Source organism: Rhizoctonia solani, chromosome 8, assembly GCF_016906535.1.
Source record: "Rhizoctonia solani chromosome 8, complete sequence".
Taxonomy (NCBI): Eukaryota; Fungi; Basidiomycota; class Agaricomycetes; order Cantharellales; family Ceratobasidiaceae; genus Rhizoctonia; species Rhizoctonia solani.
Genome location: NC_057377.1, coordinates 1,155,715 through 1,179,802, shown reverse-complemented (window position 1 = coordinate 1,179,802; position 24,088 = coordinate 1,155,715). Strand labels below are relative to the sequence as shown.

Here is a 24,088-nt window from a genome sequence, read left to right as displayed (position 1 = left end):
GTATTTAAAATCCTGTTGAATGTCAAGATTGAGCTATCTTAGCAATGCACTTAAACGCAGGATTTGGTACTCAATAGGTCACGAGCAACTAAAAGTAATATTACCTGGTACCAATTTCTCTCAGTTGATAATGAGTAATACTGAGTGGATGCCTTTATTAAAAGTCACACTAAACAACCATAAATGCAGCCCGAGTGCGTTGTATGGTGGTAGATTATCACAAATCAGGATGTGATTATGTCACCCTTGCATCGTGGGTTTGCTTCCTGTGACGCGCCTAGATACCTAGACACAGATACCTACCACCACCACTCGGGCTCGAAAAAGTAAAGTTAACAAGATGGTAAGGGGAGATTAGTGCCATGTTTTCGACCCGCTCATCTGTTAACATAGGCCGATTGGGAGGTCCGGATGTCGAATTCCAAGAAGATTCATTACTTCTATAATACCACGACCAAGGAATCGCGATGGGACCCACCGGAGGGATTCACTGAGGAGCAAATACGAGCATTGCCTGGAGCTGCGGAATATATGAACAAAAGCCAAGCGGAATCTGCTGGTGCACCCGCTGGTCAGATGCGAGCCAGTCATCTGCTCGTAAAACACAGCGGAAGTCGGCGCCCGTCAAGCTGGAAGGAGGTATGACACATTTGCGTTTTAATCGACAGCCATCTAACGCGATAGTCTACTCTAGGCCAACATCACGCGATCGAAAGAGGAGGCTATCCAGATTCTAGAGGAGTATGGTGCCGAGATTGGAACGGATCGTAACAAATTCGCCGAACTCGCTTCTGAGCACTCTGATTGCTCTTCTCACAGAAACGGAGGTGACCTCGGCTGGTTTGGTAAAGGTCAGATGCAGAAGCCGTTTGAAGACGGTGTGCTTGCTCTCGAAGTGGGTGGCATTAGCGGTGTAGTCGAGACAGAATCCGGTGTGCATCTCATTATGCGTACAGGCTAGGCATACCTGTTGCACACCAGTGCACAAAAATGAATGATAGTAAAGTCAATTGAACCAGTGTCGCTCATAAGTCATGCATGACCAATTAATGGTCCTGAACCCCGCGTTGCGCCTTCATTTGATCGCGAGCAGTTATCCGCTCTTTGCACAGTCAACAAACCATCGACTAATGACTCGAACACTCAGCCACTCTACTTGATATAACCTCCTGCTTGGCACTTTACCACATACACCATTCCATCCCCGCATTGTGTGCTAGAATGGTACACATTCAGGGTTATTCAAGTTGAATGACGCTCACAATTTTTGACTTAGTTCTCGCTTGCAGACTTTATAGCAGCCCTTCAGTATCTGATAATTGGATCTTATCTAGCACTGTCCCGAACAATCAAGAATGTCTTTGCTATAAGCCCTCGCTCCCAAAGGGGATTGGCAAGCTCATCGACCACGACAGACCCTCGACCAACTTCGAAAGATCGTTTGACGGTGATGGCAACGTCTAAATTAGGTACAGATATCATAGAACCATCCGGAAATTAGACCTCGATCACTAACATGATCCCCTTGTGGTTCTACGCTAACCCCAATAGCTCTGGCCGAAGATGTCGATATGAAAATCTCAAAGCTACTTGGTTAGTTTTCGAGCTTTAGTACGGATGGATGATTGCTGACTTCTAATACTGTGCTAGTGCACCCCATCAAGGTATGGAAGCTTGTACTGAAGCGTCGTCGTTTATTGATGTACATCCATAGAGCTGTCGAGGAATATCGTTGTCCGAATCAAAAGTAACTTCTGAGGGTTTGCAGGTAGGCCAACGTTGGGTATTTATCAAGAAGTCGAAAACACTAACACCTGGTTACCAAGTATGATCGCCAATACTTGATCGTGGACGCCAAAACGCACAAATTCATAACTGCAAGGCAATTTCCCAAGGTATGTTCGCGTCTGCTTTGATATTTACCACTATTCATGCTCCATGCCGAGCAGATGGTACTTGTTGAGACGGCAATCGAAGGCGGAGAAGTCCCGTTACTCTCTGTTTCGTTTCCTCAGGAATCGGGAGTCAAGTCCTTCAAAACTTGCCTTGAGCCTAGCCCCGAGACTGTGTCAAATTGGGAACTGTGAGTATGCGCGTATAATTCTAAGTCATCAAAACTGAAACCGTTTGTAGCATATCTGGTATAGAAATATGGGCCAGCATGGGTCTAGACGCCTATGTTGTGGAGTCTTACCCTCCCGATTCTACAAGCTCCCCCTCGGCATTATTCTCATCTTACCTTGGTCGAGAAGTTCTTCTTGTTTTAAAGGGACCAACGTACAGACCTGTTATCCCAACTTTGACTCATCCTGATCTCGACGTTGGCGTTCGATTCCAGGACGGGTTTCCTTTGCTGGTAGCTACCACTGAAAGTCTGGTCGCTGTACAGGAAAAAATTAGGCTAAGCGCTGCGGGAACAGAGGGATGGAAAGTTGGAGGCATTACTCCACAGTGGCAAACCGACGAGCTAGTCATGGAAAGGTGAGAAGAACATACTGTGATGGGGTTGCCTTTACTTATCGCTCATACTTAGGTTCCGCCCTAATATTGTCGTGTCCGGATCGCCTGCTCCATTTGATGAAGACTACTGGGGAGATGTCCAGATCGGGAGGGATGGGTCGGAGGGCACCGTGATATCGTTGGTCAAGCGTTGTGACCGTTGTTTGGTAAGTCCATCTTGGTAAGACGTATATCCAACGAGGTTCTCGAACAGTCTCTCCTGGGCTCAGCTTCCTAACATCGACACCACTACGGGAGTCCGAGACAATGCCGTGCCATTCAAGGTGAGCCATTCAATGTATGGGCCAGACTGAGGACTTGATTGACTGGTCAATCTGTCTAAATTAGGTCATATCCAAATTCCGGCAAGTTGAACCGACAAAAGGCGTTACAGCCTGCTTCGGTATGAATGCGGTTGTACAAAACCCAGGCGTTCTCAAAGTAGGAAATTCCGTGAGAGTATTGAATGTGCTTGAGAGAGAGACTGTTGAGGTTCAAGTCCCAAACTAATTAGTATGCTGATTCCATGTATAATGCGAATAATATAGTATTTGGGTCTGTTAGGCCTACTCGACGTGAATGTCAAGAATGGTGATTTGAAATTTCGAATTCGTGACACTTGTGGCGCTTAGCCAGAACGCGTTTGCACGACGCGACACGACCTTCACGTCAGAGACTAGCTCCTCACCTGCCCTATAGATTCATAGCTATGAGTGATATATTACCGACCCTCCAACAAACCTTGAGCCCTGATCCCAACCTTCGTATTGCGGCCGAGTTGAAGTTGTCTGAGTTATTTGCCCAACCTCGTAAGTAAATTGGCTAATATGGTGTTTATATTCTTAATATTTCGACCAGAAACGGGACTTACTTTGACTCAAATTTTGCTTTCAAATGAGATCGAGCTTAGTCAGAGACAGATAGGTCGAGCGTGTTCCCTCGTCAACGCTGAGCCTGACTCTTTAGTGTTTACCTAGCTGGAACTCTACTCAGGAAATATGTAAACGAACGATGGTCTCCGTTTTTCTCAGGATTCCGAGGAAATGCACCGCCTGTAGAGGTTCGTAAACTATGATATATACTGAAATTTTACCAAGTTTTCATACCCCACATAGATCAAAACCGAGATACGCGCCGGTGTCGTCAAAGGGCTTTCCGATCCAGCCCGTAAAATCCGTAGCTTAAGTGCTGCAGTCTGCTCTCTTGTTGCCCATTGCGATTGGCCGGACGAATACCCAGAGCTATTGGACCAGCTGATCGCACTTCTAAACACCAACAATTCCGATGCCATTCACGGTTCTATGCAAGTAATGGCAGAATTCGTACGCACCGATGTATCCGAGGATCAGATTCTTCCTATTTTAAGGCAACTACTACCTGTTCTGATGAATATCCTTGGGGATCCCGTTGTACGTGTATATTCATAGGGGTGAAATCCTACTAATTAGAGGTTAGAAACATGCGGCGCTGACCCGAGCGAGGACTATCTCAGTATTTAGGCAGTGCGTGGAAGCTCTGTATATGGTCAAGGAACAACACCCCTCCGCGGTTACCGAAGCTACTACTTCTGTTCTTCCAACTTGGTTAAATGCGTTCCAAGTTTTGCTCGCTATCGACCCACAGACCGATGTCTCCAATGATGATAATTGGGACGGGCTTGCCGTTCGTACGGAAGTATACAGGGTAAGTTGTTCGAAGAATTGTCAGCAATGCGTTTAATGGTCCGGATATGCAGTCTCTTAACATTATCCATACAAGTTTCCCCAAGTCATTGTCTACTTTTACACCAACCATCCTCAGTCATTCGTTGACTCATCTGAACCGGCTACTCCCTATCTTTATAAACTACTACGTCCGTGCTGACGCCGATTCGGCACCAACTGCATCAAGCGATGACCCTGATCAGCAAGCCTCGCTTACGAACCTGGCTAGCTCTCTCCTCGACTATGTAGGAAGCGCAGTTCGGACTTCAGCAGGGCGTTCATGGTTCGAGACCACCGACCGTGCTTTGCAAAATTATATTGAAGCTGTAGCGGGCTGGTCTCAGATGACACAGGATGACGTACGTAGACAGGATAATTCGCCATTTCAATGCTAAATATATTAACTAGGAGGAAAACTGGAGCAATAATCCCAATGCCTTTGTTGCAGACGAGGACGATGAAACGGGGCTGTTTAGCTTGCGTATCGCTGGATTCGATCTTGTTATGGTGCGTCACTGAACTTGTGATAAACTTCTAACTAACCTTTCCAAAGCATTTCCTGGATCGCATTGCAGTACCTACTCTGCGAGCTTTGCAAGCAGTCACACAAAGTGCTGTTCAGCAGATTCATAACAGTAATCGAAGTGCTGAATGGTAAGCATATACTGTATTTATCCCCGCATATTGTCAAACTGAAGCGGCCCTATCAGGTGGAAACCCCTTGAAGCCTTGTTGGCGATTCTAGGTACCCACTCAGAGACCATTCTTGAAACCCTTGAAAACGAAGAATCGGAAGAACGACCAAAACCTATTCACGTCGACGCCATGATCAAGGAGATTGTTCCTCAATTGGCATCTGCAGCAGGTATGGGCCGGGGTTTTTATGCTATTAAACGTCTGGTTAACGTTTTGCGCAGAGTATCCATTCCTTCAGGGCCGCGCAATCGTGTTTGCTAGTCAATATGCATCAATCCTACCCCAAGACATTCAAACACAGTATTTAGATGCGGCCTGGTCTGTTCTTAAATCGGAAACGAGTGCTCCGGTTAAACTATCTGCTGTTAAGGCCATCCGCAAGTAGGGCGTCGGGTTCATAATATTAGGTTGAGGCCTTGCTGACTATATGCTAGCTTTATTTCTCATATACCTGGCGACGCCATGGCTCAAGTTGCGCCTCGTGTTCTTCAGGATTTGGCACCTCTTTTACTAGTCACAGTCGAGGAAACCCTTGCATTAGTTATGGAGACACTATCAGTATTACTCAAGGTCGAGGGGGGCAAATGGTTAACTGCAGATCATGCTACATCTTTGACTACCGCGCTCCTAGATGTTTGGCGGAAAAATGTCAAAGGTGGGTTGACTTGATTCTTGCATATACCCGACGCTTACGCCCGTTACTAGATCAAGTTTTGCTCTCGGTGATTACTGATGTCTTCGAAGGGTTAGCGGCTGCATCATATCAAGCAACTGTTTCTCAAGCCCTCCCATCCCTATCAGCGGCCCTAGCATCAGTATCGAAAGATGAAACCTGGGTTACGAGTTCGGCACTCGAAATAGTTACAGGTTTAATGAGAGGAGTTCAGGAGGGCCAACTTGGACAGGGCTTCTTCGATAACCTAGGTCCGGCTCTTTTCAAGGCAATTGGAGAAACAGAAGATCGTGAAGTTATACAGGTATGATTTGCGAAGAAGTACCCACGAAGGAACTAACTTGCGGTACTAGAATGGAATCGAGTGCCTAACCTTGATTATTCGCAAAGACCACGGACAACTTACTCAATGGCACGACTCCACCGGTCGCTCTGGATTTGATAACGTACTTAGTTTCCTGGCTCGTCTACTTCAGCGTGACCAAAACGAATCTGGAGGGCTAGTGGTCGGTGATTTGATAATTCACTTGTTTAGGCGTTCTGGCGAACAGATCGGACCTGTCTTACCTGAGCTCCTGCAAGCCATGGTCACCCGTATTGACTCTGCCAAGACAGCTACGTTCTTGCAAGTGAGTCTTTTGGTCTTTTGGCGGGATATTCATATTTACACACTATGCTACAGAGCCTCATTGTTCCATTCGCGTTCTTGATTCATACCCAACGCGACAATGTTCTCAACTTGCTCGAGTCGACTTCTGTAAACTCTAAGAGTGGACTTGAAGTCTTCATACATGCATGGTGCGAGAACGCAGAAATGCTTCAGGGTAATTGGCCATCGAGGATCAGGTAGGTTCATTCAAGCAATAAGAGTTCGCCATACAATAATCATCATATGATAGCACCCTTGCCTTATGTCAAATGTTTATCTCTGATCGACCGACCCTTCGTCAAATATACGTCAAAGGTGATATCATTGTCAAGCCAGAGACACGAAATGGTAAGAGTCAGTTTCAACCAAATCGTTACGATCTCAACCAAGTCGCGCCTAGTTATCATTACTCGCTCTCGTGCCAAACAAAGTCTGTTCGCCTGATTTGGTCCGGCTTATGAATTCATTCGCTGACCCATCACATAGCACCCCATGAATTCAAGAGCATTCCTTTCCAAACAAAGGCTCTCCAACTCATCATCCGCGAGCTCCAAGAGATGGGCGCTGAGGTAGAACCCATGAGTTCAAAGGATGTTGCTGATGTTGCTGATGATGACTCTGATGACGGGGTATGCTCCAGTATATTTCGAGATTTAACCTGGATTGCTTAATTCCTTCCCTGCAGGATGAGTGGGCTGACGAGGAGAAGCTCTATTTGGGCATGAAACGGGATGAATTAGCATTCCTAGCTGGCGTCGATATGGAGGATGGTGAATCGGACGGTAAAGGTGGTTTAGACGACGAAGATTTGCGACAAGACCCGATCTCTAAGATTGATATGAGGGTTGGTACATACCTTAATCTAATTGTTGATTTGCTAATATTCCCTTTAGGCGCATTTATTACAATTTTTGAAAGATTGTGCACAACACAACGTAAACAGCTTTTCTCAGATTGTCGAGGAGCTGGGGACAGAGGATATGCTAGTTGTACGTAAGGCAATAGGGCAAATTCATTAGCATTACCCAGTCTGTAGTTGTAGGACCAAACAAATTTAATTACAAAACTATCATGTTCTCTGCACAGCCACACAATCTAACTTGTCACTTCTACGATCTCAAAACAGCTCTACCTGGCCTTGACAAATGATCTCAAGACTCGCCGCTCGTAGCCAACTATTTAGGCCACCGCCGTTCCACCTACCGGCCTTAGCTCCACTGGCGTCTCAAGATGGTACCTTCCTTGCTTCTCTAGCACCAACTCGTTCCTTTCACTTGACCACCCCGCGAAATGAATCATACAAGAGTCGTAAAGCTCGTGCCGCCAAGCGAAAGAATATTGAAACGCAACAAAAGAAGCAGCAAGGAGCATCGACGGCTAAACCGAATCCAGTCTTGGGGCACTCAAACACTCCTGAAGGACATAAACTCTGGGAGAGTAGCGATCTGTGCAAAATTCTTCTAACCGAAGCAAAAATACTTGAAGCTCACTCACAAAATCTTCCGGTGGTTTCAAGCACTATACCTTTCCCAGTGAATCTTAATTTTGGTATCAAGTCGCAAGAAAAGGAGCTAGTATTCCAGACATTACCAGAGGTTGCTGCGCAACAAACATTCTACCAGACGACGAAGTCTTCATACGATGCCGAACTATCGTCCCACGTCCATGCTTTGCAACAAGCCGAATCACAGGCCACAATTAACGCAGTTCACTTGTCACGCTTGACTGATCTACGGAATGCGAGCGCAGCTGGAATTGCAGTAGAGAACCGGCGACGATGTGTCGAAGCATTCTCACTACCCGACAAGCCTAACGATACTGGTCGACCAGAAGTTCAAGGTAATTATCTCATTGGTGCTTGGTATCATGCCTTGATCACTACTTAATAAAATTGTACATGATCAGCTGCTATCCTCACAGCCCAAATTCGAAATCTTGATGCACATTTAAAGCAACACACTCACGATATTCATAACCGCCGTTCACTTCGTATGATGGTTCATAAGCGTGCAAAGGTATCTATTTATACTTTCCCTGTTGGACTTTTATTGTAACCTTACTACTCTACTCCGTGCCCTAGATCCTAAGGTACTTGAAGCGACTTGACTTGGAGCGATATGAAGCGGTCCTGCCACGCCTTGGACTAGAGGCGGCGGCAGTTGAGGGGGAACTGGAACTCAAGTAACACCTCATCAGACTACTTTGATTCGTATCATGTTACAGTGAAATCCACAACTCCACATAAGGGCAAGTATTCTTTCGTAAATTACTTTACAATCCAAACGCCCTGGTTGGTTACGTGAGACCCAAATTTAAAACCAAACATCATAGCGAACTTACTCTGTATGCAAAGAGACACCTCCTGCTAACCTGCGGTCTTTGATGGAAATTCTTCTCGTCGCCAGTTGGACGTCCTTGACCATTGGAGCTGGGCCGCATGCACAGATCATAACACCGCCGCCAGAGCTAGACTGGCCTGCAAGCACCTCGTGGTTTATAATCTCACCAATAAATGAGGTCATGTCCGGACGTTTGAATTTTACGTCTATTGAAATGGAGTATTCGGTATCCAGGACAGCTTGCTCTCCGAGGGACGGGAGGGTGCGATCAAACTTCTCGTTTGATGGTGTCTCAATTTTGGTCACATATAAATGTACCCGAAGGTCAACCATCGAAGATTCGGCGGCAAAGGTAAGCCGTTTGATCGTGGATATATACCAATTAAGGTGCTTATGTTCCTAACCCGATGGAAGTAAGTACTTTGTGCATCTCATACTTGCTCGAATATACTTACCTTGACTACCCAGAGAAAATTGATTGTCTTTGTACAGCCCCTTTTCTCCAATGCACGGGAAACAAGGTCCTCCAATATAGCGATTGTGAAACTCACACCCCCACCACCTGCAACTAGGATCATGCTCCTGTTGCTTGCAGGTTCGACCATCCCGGCATCCAGTCCTCCATACGGTCCATCGACAATCACAGTAGTCTGAAACCCGGAGTTCTTTTGGGCATCAGAATTCAGAGCACAAGTAAAATCCCCTGCTGCTCGCGCATATAATAATAGTCCACGCGAGGGAAGCCCTTGAGGGTTTTCAACATCCAGTGCGTGCGATGCAGGGGCATTGGCGATGGTGAAAGGGTGAGATTCCCACGAGCGTTCTCCTTGTAATATTCGCAACCTGAGGAGATTTAGGAAATACGTAGATACTAGCTCGAAAACTCATTTACCAAACATGTTGGCCGGCTCTCCAGCCGTCGTTAACCCCGTGGACCTCTATGAGGGTCATTTGATCATCAATAGCATTGATGGTGGCCGGGCGAATTCGTATTTTCCATGCGCGGAACACTAGATCCACGAGGTAGAAAGATAGACCTGAAATAGTATACGGTGCGACAACAGTCGGCATATCTTGTAGTAATTTTTATTGGCGACGGAAAAGGCACTAAAATGATGCATACTCACGGAAATGAATCGCAACCATAAACACAAGGATTCCAACCATATGGCTGTTGAGGAAAAAGTTGTAAAACTTGGTTCGTACGACCCCGATGCTGGCAAATGTCACCAGGATTAACCCAATCCAGGCTGCGAGCCCTGCCTGCACCCAAGGAACTCTGATGACTTGATTAAGGACACCTCGAGTGGAATATTTGATAACTGTTGGGTGAAAATGTGTAAGGAATCTCACGTCTGTGTATCGTTATCAAAGGAGATAGACCATACATTGTCCGACTACATGCATGGTAGCGAATATAAATAGGAGTCGACCTGCAGTATGAGATATGCATATAAGTCCCATTCGAGGTCAAGCTCTTAACGTAATAACGGGACACTTACCGACCGAACGATGAATAAAATTTAACTTCTCGTAGCTCCTCCCAAGCATACAAGTAAGTATGTTGTTTTTTGTTCCAAGAATAAACAAAATAGGAATCTGTGCAATGGCAATATGTGCTCTACAAAAATGTCATAGTCTGAAGAGTAACTTGCATGGAGTAACTTACGGACGGTCAGGAGCGATAAAAAACGGTGGCGCAAGAGATACCAAGGCATTGGTCACTATGTTAATTATGAGCACTATAAGCTAAGTCCAACATATCAGCTTTTATTCTGGCTGTTTGCATACAAAAAAGTTACCCATTGTCCCAAATGCATACTGACAGGCCCCCCTATGAACTTAGTCATCTTGGCCCCTATCCAGCCTAGGAATGCACCCGCAGCACCCTGCCCTTGGTGTAAGGTTGGTTGTGCCATAACACCCCTGATAGACCCTTTCTCTGCAGCTTTTGCCATGTCTTCTCCTTTTTCTGGTAAATTACTCGTCCCATCGGGACTTTTTGTACGATTAAGCCCCGGGAGATCGATTCTACGCAGTTCAGGGGATAGTGTATCGGTACCTTTCTCTTCACCAACAAGGCCGGCCTTGAGTCCAGTAATATGGGCAATGGGACCGACTGGGCGGATCAGGTGTTTGGATTGATAAAGCTGCCGCCCCTCGTATTTTCGGTCAGACCTCAAGAAGCGGATCGTTCGAGGAAGTGATAAAAGCATCAGAGCTCCAATCACAGAGATAATGAATATTTCGTAGCCCTGAGAAATTATAAAATGGGGATCACGAATAGAGTACTATTACCCACCAGAGCGAACAAGTAGTCAGGTGGAAACGGGGGCGGTGGTACTGGCGGGGATCCACTGCCCACAGCAGGCAAGAGGTATGCTAGGTTATTGTTTCCGCCCATAACGATTCAAATCCCCCCCTAAGAAAAAAGAAGGTATGTGAACCCCAGACCGGTTTAATAAGATTAAATCGTGTAGTATCCAGTACCAGCACGCGATTAAGCTAATAGTAGACAAAACAAGCAGCTCCGCCGGGGAGAATCGCTGTTGGTCGAGAGGCTATAGAAGTAGCGTTGGGTTCAAGCAGCTATATATCCTATTGTTAACCATAAACCTAAATTATACTGCCGACACACGACAGAGGCAAGGAAGAACCCGGTTAGTCGCCACATTTAGCTTACTTGGCAACTGTCGGCCTAGCACTTCCTGATCAGCCTCCAGCCCGAAGCGCCTCGGGGTTAGTTGGATAGTAATCCGGATGACATTGCGCACAAAATAGTCAATCAGATGTCGGATAACTATATTTTAATTTACAAATAGTACCATAGCTATATCAACAAATGCTTTGGAGCTCCCTGGTTAAGGAGGGGTGCTCCCGCCACAGTTTGATGGGAGCTCTCACGGATAGTAGCTTCCCAGGCCTTTGGGAACTCCGGAGTTTTTTCTGATGTAGCAAGGCTACAAGAGATACTTCTTGTTGATTTCCCCCTTCGTGTTGACAGGATGCTATAGTGTTATCCAAATTTCCGATATCAGGCGTGTATAATCCTAGCTAACCTGTATATGGTAATACACCCCACGCATATATACATCTGACAAACAATTCCCGGTAATTCTCTTCACATATGGGGGCACTGAAGTGGCTCAATTCTACGTAATAGTTGGTACTGCAGTAATATGTGATACATCCTCGGATATCTGAGAGGTGGCAGACGGGCTCGGTGCGCACGTCCAACGTCCTTTATAGGCTGCTAATCAGTATCGTCCCAGAATTGGATGCCAGCTGTGATCATCTCTTACTTTCATTTGCATCTCTCGCATAATTTTTACATGACACAGATGTGATTGTGGTGGTTGATGTGGCTGTAGTCGATATTGTGGACGAGCTTGGCGCACAGGTCCACCTCTCTGGAAAGGTACTAAATTAAATAATCTCTTAGCATAATTCGATTTTAGTATCTTACTGTGTTCATCTCGAGCATAGTGATTACACGAAACTGACGGTGGCCAGGTTTGTGTGACCGATGAATAAGTCCAACTTACTGTTTCTGTGATGGGATTCGTATGTGCAGGATCAGGAGTTGGTGGAACTGGTTCGCAGGTCGAATAACCTTGATTTTGTACGGTCAGCTAGCAATAGTGTTGCTATGATACGTATGATTTACTTTCATTGACTGGGCGACACCATCCTCCTGCCACGCAAGTTGTTAAGCCAGACCTTGAAAAAAGATACCGATCAGTCACTCCAAATGAAGAAAGTTTGTGTAGTAGACTAACCACCCGAGTCCACCACACATCCCACCAATGGGGACATCGGTATTGGACTGCGTGTATGCTGGCATAATCTGAGCAAGTAATGCTATTAGATACAAATATGGATGCATGGAATAATCCAGCTGAAATTTCAATTGAGAGGTAAGTTTTGTTAAGTGAGTGCTTGGGCGAACATTTGATTTCCGGAACTCTGAATTATATAGACTCAGGACAGGACTATACTCTGCTGATTGTCGGTAGAGTTCCTTGCTTTCCCCTGCCAAGGTGATGTTCATAAGTCAAGGGTAGAGGAGTTTCTGACTTAAAAGGACTACATATATATGGGGCTCGGTAGCAGGTATGGGGCTTCCCAGCAGAAAGAGGTGATATCGGAGCCGACGCCTATCAGACACGGAGAAGGGGTCAGATGTTGGCTGGTGGGTTCTAGCCTATTTCCTGGTATCTCGGAAGAAACCAACTGACTCTAGAGCGGATACATTCACGCCTGATCATCGGAGATGGGCACTCACAGTTTAAATAATATATATGCACTTTTGGCTACTTGCTTAGTCATCAAAGGCGATCTTGTTATAATTACATATCAAGCGTCATTAACAAGAACCCTCTTTTGGCGGATTCACTTTACTACCATGCAGTTGTCAACTGATGAGATTTTGGAATTATACCAATTCTGTCAACAACTTGGGCGCTCTGCTGGAGCCATTATACTTCGGGGATCCAAGGCTATTCTCGAGCAAAAGGGGAAATTGGATCATGGGGTCAACGAAAAGAAAAACGCGGTTGATCTAGTAACTGAGTGGGATGTTCGAGTAGAAGAGTACGTCAAAGAAAAGATCCGAGAGAGTTATCCAGGCTTCTCTTTGTAAGTGGCTCATATAGTCCATAATCTCGCTCGCATTACCGGACTGTAGCATTGGCGAGGAGTCTTACTCCGCCGGCGAACAAAACCCAGTGACTGACACACCAACATTCTGTGTTGATCCCATAGGTAAGCGTTGGTCCTGTTTTATAAATCACTCGTACTTTATTTCAGGGTTAACTATTGACCTGGTTAGATGGGACTACAAACTTCGTTCATGGTTTTCCATATGCCTGCATTTCTATCGGCGTAATCTATCAAAAATCACCAATTATTGGTGTTGTCTACAATCCTTTCTTAGACCAGTTGGTACGTACAACATTAGTTTCGAATCGTAAACTCTTCGATGGAATGCCTGTTCCAGTACCATGGTTTGAAGGGCCATGGCTCTTACCTGGTATCTCCACTTCACCCTACTCCGCTCCGATTACCCATCTCAACTCCGGGCCCGCTCCGCAGCCTCTCCGAGGCCCAAGTTGCAGTAGAATGGGGTTCCGATCGCTCCAAACAGATTATAGAAGCAAAATCTCGCTCCTACGCTCGGCTTGCTGGAGATGGTAGTAACAAGGGTAATGTTGAGGGTGGGCGGATGGTTCATTCGCTCCGTAGTCTCGGTAGTGCCGCGCTTAATTTCGCAAATGTCGCTAGTGGAGGCCTAGATATTTACTGGTATGACCCGTTGTCTCCAATTCTACGGATTTGTGCTGAATATAAGACAGGGAAATCGGTTGTTGGTACGCTACTAAACCCAAATGTAATCACCTTATACTGCCCTAAACCTGGTTTTATAGGCCTTGGGATATTTGCGTAAGTGATATCATTGTGTATTTGATCGGTAATAGCAAACAACACCTGTACCTAATGTTGTTAGGCTGGGGTTGTCATAGCACAGGAGGCTGGAAGCCTAGTCGCAGGGTCCTCCGGGGCGCTGCTCACAGGTGCAGTTGACGAGAATACTCTGACGGGTAGAAAATACATCGTGATACGGTATGTTCAAGGTTTTCAAGTGATCATGATGGTTGTCATATTAATTTAATATGGTAGGGGGATCGGTGACACCCCAGTATGTAGGATCGTATAACAAAGCTGTTTGATGCTAACATGCACCATGACTATAAAGGAAGAAAGCGGACTGGATGCTCAGAAACGCCTCATCAAGGAGTTTTACGATACCGTTGAAGATTGGGCTCCCAATTAATCGTACGCTAGGCCTAAACTGACCTACTGGCCCCGTGGCTCTACAGAATGAATCGAAGTATTGTTTTAAGATACGTACAGAAATAGCAAGTAAATCCAGTCAAATTTAAAGGTCAGGAGGTACCATAGGGTCCCGAAATATTACCACTCCCGTGAATGTGCCAAGCTTCTTCCTTAATACCACCGAGACTGTGCTATAAAGCCTGACCCATTCATAGAATGAGAGCTTTCAGTTTAGATATCTGCTACGCATATGCAAATCAATCTGCTTGTACTTATCGGCCTCTGGTGGGCAGTCCCGGCAGTGGCACAGCAACCTATTTGGGCACAGTGTGGTGGTAAGCCCATGGTGGGAATCATTTGTTTAGGAGGGCTCATACTATTGAGGGGATTCCGTTTGTTGTAGGTCTTTCATGGTAATAAATTTTAAAGCTCGAAAAACAAATATCGCTGAATAACTTCGACTTCAGGTCGGGAGGAACCACATGCATTAGCGGGTGTGAGTTGAGCGTAATCACTTTCACCTTCACATTCAATAATTACTAATACTACATTTAACAGCCACGTGTGTCAAGCTTAACGACTGTAAGTGCTCCACAAATCTGTTGTCTGTCGTCTTTTGTACCAAATCATACTAGACTATTACCAATGCCAACCTGGTGCTGTCCAAACAACGCCTGCGAGCCCCACTAGCACGACATGGGGTTCTACTGGTACAATATCTTCTACCGGAACAACAACATCTTCTGCTCCGGCGGCTACTGGCACCCAGATACGTGCAGTGCAAGATCCGGTATGTGCTGTTCTTTCGTATGCTTAATTCAAGTTCATAAGTAAATTTGATGTTGCTACCCAGGTCTATCACTTTTATCTTCAAAACTCTGGTAAGAGATTTCGATCTCATATCTACAAGTGCTTTGTTGTATAACTCAATCACCTGTATTATGCGTAGGGGGGACACCGGTACTAGCATCGGAATCTACCTCAGGAAGATTCATTATTAACGGTTCCATCGCACTGGTGTCTGGTTCTACCAAGCTCTACCTCAACATCAATACCTCCACCACATCGTATAAACCTCTTACTTTTGATTCTACCGCTTCGACTGTCAATTGGGGCCTCGAAGGTGACACGATTATTACCACGAACGCAAGTCCGTATGGTCGGCAGCTCAATTTCTTGGCGTGTACAACCTCGACAACGGGAAGCTACCGAGTGTACCTCCAAACTGGCAATGATGTACCGAGCGGATCCACTTGCTCAACAATTACTCTTCATCTCCCATGCTTATGCTGATGCGTATGACACAAGGGTAGAAAGCAAAACAAGGACGTATTTTACTAGTGCATATAACCAGCTATGCATTTACCTGCAACCTCTCATCTTGTTTTTGAACAATTCTTGCAAACTCGCGTATGTCTTCTGAGAGAAGCTCAGGGCTTAGAGCGAATAAATATCAGTGTCGTCAAAGAAAACATAGTTAATATGACTTACACTTCCCAAGCCGCAAAGTGACCGCCTTTATTGTGTTTTTTGGCATAAACAAGATTCTGACGGAGTCCAGCCCATCTAACAACCATTGACACAAATGAAGTGCATGAACATGAAATGTGGACTCACTCGAACGGGACCGGCGCAATTTCCTTTGGAAAAAGAGAATAAGCGAACGGGGTGGAAGACCAAGCAAATTCGAGTTCTCCATGAGGACCAGATCTATTGCCCCTTTGGATAATATGATTATCTTTGTAGTATCTCAACCCACCAGCAGGTCCTAGATGCTCATCAACAGGAAGTCTGGGTATGTAACATAACTGCCTTGCCTTTGACCCAGTAGCTATTCGGCCAATGTTTAGCGCAGGATTCGCCAAGATCGAGGCCACACTCACAGCATGGTCCATGTTATCAACTCTTCCGGTGTCCAAGGGTAGTTGTCAGACCAAGCGTAGAGCTTTTCGCCAACCCATGCCAATAGACCAACTGGGCTGTCTGTATACCCAATGTATATTATACCAAATCATGCTCGAAAGAGTTACGAACCGGTCAAGGCGTAGGCTAAAGACTTTGCTGAACTTTAGCATATAGAATAGAGGGCCAATTGAAATCCTTTGAAATCTTACCTGTGGTCTCGTCCCTTGAATTTTCATGTATGCATTCCCGATTGTGCCAAACTCCTGCACTCTCCGAACTCCTTCCATTTCATCGGCAGAATATCCACCGGGAATACTATTCGCTCCCAGTACAAGTTTAAGCCCGATAATAGGATTCCTCCAAAAGGTCGGTGCGCCATAAGAGATTAGGTTTGCATGAGTTCCGAGACAGGTTTCCTTGTGGTAAAGCGCAAGTGCACGACAAACTCGCGATCCCCTGTCACACAAAATTAGGAAGATGTTGTTACTATCAAACGAACTACTCGCCAATCTCCTCCTTGAGCTAGGTAATGTTTAAACCCAAGCTTGGTCATTAATCCGTCAAATACAAATGCAGTTCCTATTACGTCCATTCCGGGCGTGCTTGCTCGCTCCGAGAACACGAAACCCGGTAGGCTATCTCATAGAGTATCAGCATATGCTATAGAGTATAACGAGTTGAAGATTCAGACATACGATGGTGCCACCACATGAAACGCAGGGTGTTTGGGATCTGACGGATTAGCGAGCTCATCAACCATCTTCGAGACCTTTGTATACCCCCCCAAAATATTTGGGTATTCTAGACTTTCCTAAAGTGCGTAAATGGGCTAACTAACCTCGAGAAAGTTCCCAGGCCAACCGTGAACAAATAGCAATGGTATAGCCGACGGATTGTCAGATTTCTTGAATACAAAGTGAACACTTTGTGATCCATGGTTGCGCGATTGGACAGTCGTCGTGAATTGAGGAAGAGTCCGATTGATATTCTTTTCAACAGCTCGCCAGTCATACTTCTCGCGCCAATAGTCGATAGTGGGTTTTAATACTGCGAGCGGGATTCCCCATTCCCATTCCTGACCGGAGGGTAGGTCTAGCTCGTCAGGCAAGCGAGTTAGTTCAAGCTTCTTGTATAACTCGGTCAGGTCGTCATCGGGAACGGAGATAGTAAAGGGACGGATATCGCTGAGATCCATAAGTTTGTTGGTTCAGTAGATTTTCGGTGATTGACGACGTCGGCGGAGCGTAAGAGGACACTAGAGATCTCTATAAATAGGTGTACACAGAGCTAGGGTGTCTAATACTTGATTAATGATTAGTCATTATGTGCGATCCAGGAGTTATTGTAAATGAAAACTACGCAAAAATGTGGTGCGTGATTTGATTGTTGAGGTGTAGACATGATCCTGTTATGTGTTGTATGACTCCTGTCCGTCTCAGTTGGCTCTGGAAGAGAACATAATATTTGTACCGAAAAGTAATTAACAATATACCATGGCTACCCATAAATATTTCTGGAATCGGAGCCGCTCATAGGTATATTATAACACCCGTCACGTAGCCAGTGATGGGACTTTAATCCCAGTAGCGGCAAGGCCGTCTAATAGTGTTGAACCATTAATCATACCCGAAGTTCCAATCAAAAAGTTTCGACCTATCACGTAGAGCTCAAAACAGTGTCCTATGGTCTAAAAGTGGTTACGATACTAACCTTTTATTTGCTTGCTCATCCACCTCAAGGCTGCGACCTCAGTAAATGTACAGCCTCCGAGGAAGAATACCATAGTCGTGGTTCCGCTTGTGCTATCTTTCGCCAATGCCCCAGGACTTTGAATTACATCGACTGTTTCGCCAGGGATGGATTTAATGACGTCTTCAAACCCTTTCCAGCCAATTATTGGATGCGCCTGTGTTTGTCGTGTCCCAGTATCGGTATTGGTTCCAATGCTAAGAAGAGTCCCTTTTTGGACAACTGCTTGGACCAGGCGGCAGCTTAGTGGTGCGTATCCCGAGTAGGTGTATGACATATCTATTGGGTTCTCTTCCGGAGAATCGGTAAGTAGATAGAGTGATTTGCGTAGGGAAGGATATGGGAACGGGACTGCAGGTTTCGCTGGAGGGGTGTTTAGTAACTGCAGGGATTCAAGCGCGAGCAGCAGGGGTAATAGATCATAGCCGTATGCCTAAAATAGATCAGATGAACGAAGTCATACTGTGCAACATGAGGGGTCTCACTTGAAGGATCTCGCGTTTCAGGCTCTCCAAGACCTTCTGTTTGAGACCTCCTTGAGTAATACATGCAAGTGCTACGAGGCGTAAAACCACTGGTAGGGGAGCCTCTTGATAGATCAAATCCTCAATTGTGCCCAATTGGGCGTTGACATCATAGCTGGATAGAAGGTCTATTGGGTCCATGAAAAAACAGTCCAGCATATAAAAAGAAACAAACTTACTTTGTTGCACTTCCAGCGACTTATTGAATATATCCGTTTGTGTTTGAGCGGTGATGGCTTCGGCGAGCCCGGTATCTTGAACGAGCTCAGTCGGACGAAAGAACAAAACAAAGCCAACTCACGAAGTCGAAGGGCTTGGTGTTCATTTTGAAGGCCACCAATCTTGCCCACGAATTCTTTGAGTTGTGCAACGGTTTGCGCTTTATGGCGTCCCTAGTAGTATACGATAAGTTTGGCTTGGTTCCGAAAAGCACAAATCAATCTATCTTTCTCACATCGTATGCAGCCTCCAGTCTTCTCGCTTCTGCATTGAGTTTACTACCGACGATCGCAAAATTGGAATCTCGGAGCTTGCTCAAGAGCGCATCAGTCGAGGCAGATAAGTGATGTTTCTTCTTTTTGGTTTGTGCTGTCCCACCAAACGCTCCGCTGGTCGAGGGGGTTCCCGCGTTTGTCTGAGGGCCTGAGCTTAGCAAATCGGCATTGACCTCAATGTACGCTAAGCGGCATCAACATGGATATCGAGAGCGTTGTTGACGGACTTACAATTCTTGATCCCGAAATATTCGTCCAGGAGACCTTCGTATGTCAACTGTGTGAGGAATGGGGTAATCAAGTCCGTCGATCTATCAATAATAATAAGACTATCAAATTGTTTGGAAATGTCAGGGACAGGTGCGGCTCCTGACCCCACTCGAGGGTATGCTGTAAGACGCGCCATGAGAGACTGTAATTTCTACATGAAAATAATAAGTGAGGTTCCTTTCCGATACCACAGTAGGCATGCAAACCTTAGCGCCATCTCCTTTGCCAATCACACGAGGGAACTTGCCGTATGCCCGCTGCATAGTCGATAAAGCTTGAGCGGCATAGTAGATGGAGCTTTCGTCTCCATCCTGGCTTATGTTCAGTCATGTGAATCGAAAATGCGACATTTGGGTCAATCACTCACAAGATAAATCTCTTTGAACGTATTATCCCATTCCAAACTGATGAGATCATCTTCAAGTGGGATGAACTCTAGCGGAAACTCGCTAATAGTTACCTGTAGCGTTAAGGGTGAGCATCGTGTAGTGTTGGACCCATTGATTCATAGCAGCTAGCACAAACCTCGCCAAATACACCCTCTTCCTCCAATATCTTATCACACAAGACCGTTCGTCGAGGCACAAGCATCAAAGTATAATTATGCTGAAGGCTTTCCGTTGTGTGTTGTTTAATCTGTTCTAGATGAGATGGTTTGGATGCTTGATTGGACAGAGCATTCGAGTGACATACCCGCAACTATCTTCATCCACTTGGCTTGTGGGCGACAAAGATACACTATATTGGTATTATTGGAATTGAGCGGGCCGTGTTCAAGCCAAAACATCTTGTCAACTCCGTGTTGCTGTGATGTCGGTAAAGTTAAATAAAGTCTAAATAAAGTATTGATTATTAAGCCCACCTTCATAATCGACACTTCGGCGACCAGACCCAACGGACCTGCGAGCGTCGGGTCTAGCACCAGCGTTTTCGCGCCAGAAACCTTGGTACTTGGTTAATTGAGTACAAATAGGGCAATTAAACTATACTCACAGAGTTGAGAGCGTCTATAAGCCCTTTTCGAGCAAGCTCCTTTAGAACGCCGACATCTACCGCCGGCACATCGTCCAGTTCGTGCTTGTAGGTCCGTGCGTCATCACTGGCAGATGAGGCCGGCGCAGTATGCGAGTGGGAGTGAGATTGGGAGTGGGCAGAAGGATTAGAGCGTTGTATGGGTGCAACAGCAGTAGACATCAAGTCAATCGTTCAGCAACGAGCGAGGAGGCGGTGGCGGAATGAGAGTGATTTAGGCGCCGGAGATTACTTGATGTTGGCCCCCTTCCACCTAGCCATCACTAGTAGACATCCTTAATTCTAGACGTTACAAATCACAGCACCTTTTATCCTTAAGCACTATATCATTAGTGAGCACAAAAGCCACCTTGAATTATTTCCAGCTATTGAGCTAGTCGAAAACACAGTGGAAGATGTATCAACAGGTTCTGACTCGGATTACTCCAAGTGAGCCGCCTTATTTCATGGTCGAGTATTCACCCCTACTGACGTGTTTGACAGCTCGGTACGCCTCCCACTACTTTAATACAATGGCCTAATCTACAACTGAACGCCACCAGTGGGTCTCATGGTTCCTGTCATCCAAGGGGAACGAATACTTTTGCGAGGTCGAAGAGGATTACATTCTAGATCGATTCAACCTCACCGGGTTGAACTCGGAAGTATCCAACTACCAATTAGCTCTCGATTTCGTAACGGACAACCTTGGTATGTGCTATACAGAGCTCACGTCGGAGGATCTCACGCAGGTCGCTTTACAGATGACGACATTGACGAGGAACTGCGGCAGTCGGTCGAGGTATCAGCCCGACTCTTATATGGCCTTATCCATGCAAGATGGATCGTCACCTCGCGCGGACTCTCGAAAATGGTAACTTTTTAAGAAACAGGAGAAAAAGCTCCTCTCCTCCCCACCCCCCAATCGTTTCCGTAACAGTGGCATTTGACTGACTCGATTTACCCTGCTCTAGCTCGAAAAGTACAAAAAGGCCGATTTTGGTCGCTGTCCTCGTGTCATGTGCCAATCCCAACCACTCCTGCCATGCGGACTAACTGATGTCCCCTATGAGAAGGCTGTAAAGCTTTACTGTCCACGATGCGAGGACCTCTACTCTCCCAAGTCTTCACGACACGGCAGCATCGATGGCGCATATTTTGGAACCACTTTCCCCCATATGCTACTCATGGGCTACCCACACATGATTCCATCCAAGGAAAATCGTGACGGCCGACGTCGTGAAGGAGAAGATGATAAGGGTGTTCCCTCGGGGGTTGGTGTTGTGGAGCAAAGTACTGCTGCAGCAGCTCTCAAAGCAGAGCGTTATCGACCAAAAATATTCGGGTTCGGGGTTCATGAAATTAGTAAATGGATGAGATGGCAGGAAGCTGTTCGAGATAGGTAAATCTCCCTTTCTGAGTCATAACTCCCCAATCACTGAACTGCCGCGCCTTATCAGACAAATTGCGCGCCTGGAGGAAATCGAGAGTGTTTCTGGTCCATCATCTTGAAGCAGCACGTCACTGTACAAGAGGATATACTAGCCTAATGTAGTATTTGGCATATCATTCATCAGGGATAGGGTCATATTTTATTTTCCTTTATTGAGATGAAGGCATATCTATTCGATGAATACACTAAAGAGGAAGCTATGTACGGCACGCGTCAAAAAAAACTTATAGATGGAAAACAGATACCGGCAAAAGATGACAGGGGGTTCAGATAGCTACAAAGTTCATTCACTTTAATCCATTTGTTCAATTGCTCTCACCCACGACCGCAGTCGCTGTGACTGTGGTGCCCTTGAGTGTGCTCGCAGCGCCAATAGAGTCGTTAACCACTGCAGTCTTCGAGTGGCCATTGAGCTTAGAGCCGTGAGTACCATTCACTCTGGGAGTCTCGCCGTACCCTTCGGGGTTGCGAGACTGCCAATTCCAGAGATCACGACACATAGTCTCCAAGTCTTGGGGTGCGCGGAATCCGAGCTCTTTCTCAGCAAGCGCAGGATCGGCCGTCAAGTCGGGCACATCACCCAGCCGACGACCGACGATCTCAGTCTTGTAGTCGTGCCCGGTCGCAACACGCATGGCTTGGACAATCTCGAGCACGCTCTGACCACGGCCCTTGCCAAGATTGTATCCCTATCGAAGGAGACTCCATCAATCGCCGACTCTTTGAGATCAAATTCATCGAGACTTGCCTTGTATCGAGCTTGATCCTCGCAATTTGCAAAAGTGGACTCCTTATCCAGGGCGTCAAGTGCGTTGAGATGACCACCGGCAAGGTCCATTACGTGGATATAATCGCGGACGCAAGTACCATCACTGCATCGAATTCAGTTATTAGCACAAGATTTCACCTAAAATAGCGGCTTACCGAGTGGGATAGTCGTTACCGAAGACTTTGAGGACAGAGTCCTTTACCCGGCCAACCGCCATTTGAGAAAGCAAGGGCAAGAGGTTACCTGGCCGGCCACGAGGATCTTCGCCGATCAGGCCAGATGGGTGAGCTCCAGCCGGACTAGAAAATCCATTAAGTAGATTAACCACGATCTGAACATCAGCACTTACTTAAAGTATCGCAGAGAAATAACACGCCAATTGGCTTCAGCTGTTTTCAGTCTATATTAGTTTGACTGCAAACAAGTACAAGTTTGGGCTCACCATGGCAAAGGTCCTTGAGAAGGGTCTCGCACATGACTTTTGTACGTCCATATACACTCTCAGCTTTGAGAGGTGTGGTTTCGGGAATGGGGACAACAGGGGGGATACCATAGACAGTAGCACTGCTAGAGTAAACTAGATTGGTGCATCCGTAGTCCTTCATAATTTGGGCGAGCAAGATAGTAGCAGAAACATTATTGGCATAATAGGTCAAGGGGATTTCGCCGGATTCACCAACAGCTTTGTATGCCTTTGGAGGTAATTTTCAGAACGACCAAAAGTTGAATCGCAGCTCGGAAAACTCACTGCGACATGAATCACACCCCACACACCACCATGTCCGAATTTATCAAAGACAGCACGGACTTGCTGTTCGTTTGTAAGATTTGCGGTGTATGCCTCGACCTCGGCCGAATCACGGTCTTGCTGGGATGCATCGGCAGGGAGTGCATCGCGAGCGATCTTCGAAACTCTGTTGAGAGCCTCTGGGAAAGAGTTATGGTGGTTGTCAATAGAGAAGACCTTGTATCGGCGGGTAAGTGCGAGGGTCAGGACCACATGAGATCCGATATAACCTGCACCACCAGTAACTAGAACGCGCTGGATATAACAAACAACCATATCAGAGCTCTGAGCACTAGATCATATCACTTCACGTACACGAAGAGGCTGGGGAGAGGACATGATTATTATTTCAAGACGGTGAGGGGAAGGTTTGCAGAAACAGATCTCGGACAAGTAGGTCGGCTAATATACTCTGAGGAAACTGGAATTCGGGAGTGTCGGCAGGTCGCAACTCGCGAAAAAGTTGGCGGTCGTAGTTCTTGTTTTGGCACGGGCTGAATCGATGCCTCGATATGACGATCTTGCTAATCACAAGCGCCGGGCTCTCGGAACATGGGGCAACGAGCTGTCAACTTGGGGTGTCTTCTAAACATGCTGTACAATAAATTATATTGAGCAGCTATCGATCTCGGTGCGATACACTACGCATATATTGTCTAGGTATAATGCCACAGTGATTGTAGGTTTGGAGAGCCATACACAAAGTCAAATTACGACTGGAATTAAATTCCC

The 24,088-nt window shown here is 46.1% G+C and overlaps 7 protein-coding genes across 7 annotated transcripts; 3 read left to right on the top strand and 4 right to left on the bottom strand.

Annotated features, from left to right (window-relative positions):
• Positions 1 to 340: 340 nt before the first annotated feature.
• RhiXN_09817 (ribosomal protein S15) lies at positions 341 to 8,405 on the top strand (the record flags this gene model as incomplete). Its single annotated transcript, XM_043329633.1, has 35 exons — positions 341 to 343; positions 394 to 639; positions 695 to 932; positions 1,335 to 1,469; positions 1,552 to 1,593; positions 1,651 to 1,664; positions 1,715 to 1,768; positions 1,827 to 1,895; positions 1,950 to 2,083; positions 2,134 to 2,481; positions 2,534 to 2,666; positions 2,730 to 2,783; positions 2,848 to 2,902; positions 3,207 to 3,308; positions 3,358 to 3,408; positions 3,477 to 3,559; positions 3,615 to 3,908; positions 3,955 to 4,182; positions 4,235 to 4,561; positions 4,611 to 4,709; positions 4,756 to 4,856; positions 4,913 to 5,067; positions 5,120 to 5,279; positions 5,333 to 5,553; positions 5,604 to 5,875; positions 5,925 to 6,200; positions 6,254 to 6,417; positions 6,471 to 6,568; positions 6,621 to 6,650; positions 6,707 to 6,849; positions 6,906 to 7,064; positions 7,114 to 7,213; positions 7,433 to 8,059; positions 8,126 to 8,235; positions 8,301 to 8,405. 35 exons carry the CDS (start codon positions 341 to 343, stop codon positions 8,403 to 8,405), a joined length of 5,430 nt encoding a protein of 1,809 aa, XP_043182467.1.
• An 86-nt stretch (positions 8,406 to 8,491) lies between these two features.
• RhiXN_09816 (Ferric reductase like transmembrane component) lies at positions 8,492 to 10,963 on the bottom strand (the record flags this gene model as incomplete). Its single annotated transcript, XM_043329632.1, has 9 exons — positions 8,492 to 8,507; positions 8,561 to 8,958; positions 9,015 to 9,402; positions 9,452 to 9,632; positions 9,687 to 9,881; positions 10,062 to 10,180; positions 10,229 to 10,283; positions 10,382 to 10,814; positions 10,862 to 10,963. 9 exons carry the CDS (start codon positions 10,961 to 10,963, stop codon positions 8,492 to 8,494), a joined length of 1,887 nt encoding a protein of 628 aa, XP_043182466.1.
• Positions 10,964 to 12,964: 2,001 nt separating this feature from the next.
• RhiXN_09815 (Myo-inositol-1(Or 4)-monophosphatase) lies at positions 12,965 to 14,392 on the top strand (the record flags this gene model as incomplete). Its single annotated transcript, XM_043329631.1, has 9 exons — positions 12,965 to 13,197; positions 13,247 to 13,323; positions 13,391 to 13,503; positions 13,559 to 13,863; positions 13,914 to 13,928; positions 13,986 to 14,001; positions 14,066 to 14,181; positions 14,239 to 14,257; positions 14,315 to 14,392. The coding sequence occupies 9 exons, from the start codon at positions 12,965 to 12,967 to the stop codon at positions 14,390 to 14,392; spliced, it is 972 nt and encodes a 323-aa protein (XP_043182465.1).
• Positions 14,393 to 16,173: 1,781 nt separating this feature from the next.
• On the bottom strand, positions 16,174 to 17,494 carry RhiXN_09814 (epoxide hydrolase; the record flags this gene model as incomplete). The annotated part of the gene is made up of 8 exons (XM_043329630.1): positions 16,174 to 16,225; positions 16,278 to 16,377; positions 16,429 to 16,450; positions 16,509 to 16,755; positions 16,802 to 16,821; positions 16,886 to 16,934; positions 16,995 to 17,068; positions 17,138 to 17,494. The coding sequence occupies 8 exons, from the start codon at positions 17,492 to 17,494 to the stop codon at positions 16,174 to 16,176; spliced, it is 921 nt and encodes a 306-aa protein (XP_043182464.1).
• Positions 17,495 to 17,851: 357 nt separating this feature from the next.
• RhiXN_09813 (vacuolar protein sorting-associated protein 33A) lies at positions 17,852 to 20,530 on the bottom strand (the record flags this gene model as incomplete). Its single annotated transcript, XM_043329629.1, has 13 exons — positions 17,852 to 17,952; positions 18,010 to 18,481; positions 18,534 to 18,700; positions 18,752 to 18,826; positions 18,874 to 18,964; positions 19,027 to 19,250; positions 19,298 to 19,487; positions 19,543 to 19,647; positions 19,704 to 19,796; positions 19,862 to 19,977; positions 20,030 to 20,141; positions 20,199 to 20,279; positions 20,330 to 20,530. The coding sequence occupies 13 exons, from the start codon at positions 20,528 to 20,530 to the stop codon at positions 17,852 to 17,854; spliced, it is 2,028 nt and encodes a 675-aa protein (XP_043182463.1).
• Positions 20,531 to 20,603: 73 nt separating this feature from the next.
• On the top strand, positions 20,604 to 21,859 carry RhiXN_09812 (casein kinase II subunit beta; the record flags this gene model as incomplete). The annotated part of the gene is made up of 7 exons (XM_043329628.1): positions 20,604 to 20,634; positions 20,734 to 20,797; positions 20,852 to 20,855; positions 20,911 to 21,058; positions 21,112 to 21,221; positions 21,322 to 21,749; positions 21,808 to 21,859. The coding sequence occupies 7 exons, from the start codon at positions 20,604 to 20,606 to the stop codon at positions 21,857 to 21,859; spliced, it is 837 nt and encodes a 278-aa protein (XP_043182462.1).
• A 246-nt stretch (positions 21,860 to 22,105) lies between these two features.
• RhiXN_09811 (GDP-mannose 4,6-dehydratase) lies at positions 22,106 to 23,695 on the bottom strand (the record flags this gene model as incomplete). The annotated part of the gene is made up of 7 exons (XM_043329627.1): positions 22,106 to 22,471; positions 22,504 to 22,672; positions 22,725 to 22,868; positions 22,919 to 22,958; positions 23,012 to 23,261; positions 23,318 to 23,611; positions 23,672 to 23,695. The coding sequence occupies 7 exons, from the start codon at positions 23,693 to 23,695 to the stop codon at positions 22,106 to 22,108; spliced, it is 1,287 nt and encodes a 428-aa protein (XP_043182461.1).
• Between the last annotated feature and the right edge of the window lie 393 nt (positions 23,696 to 24,088).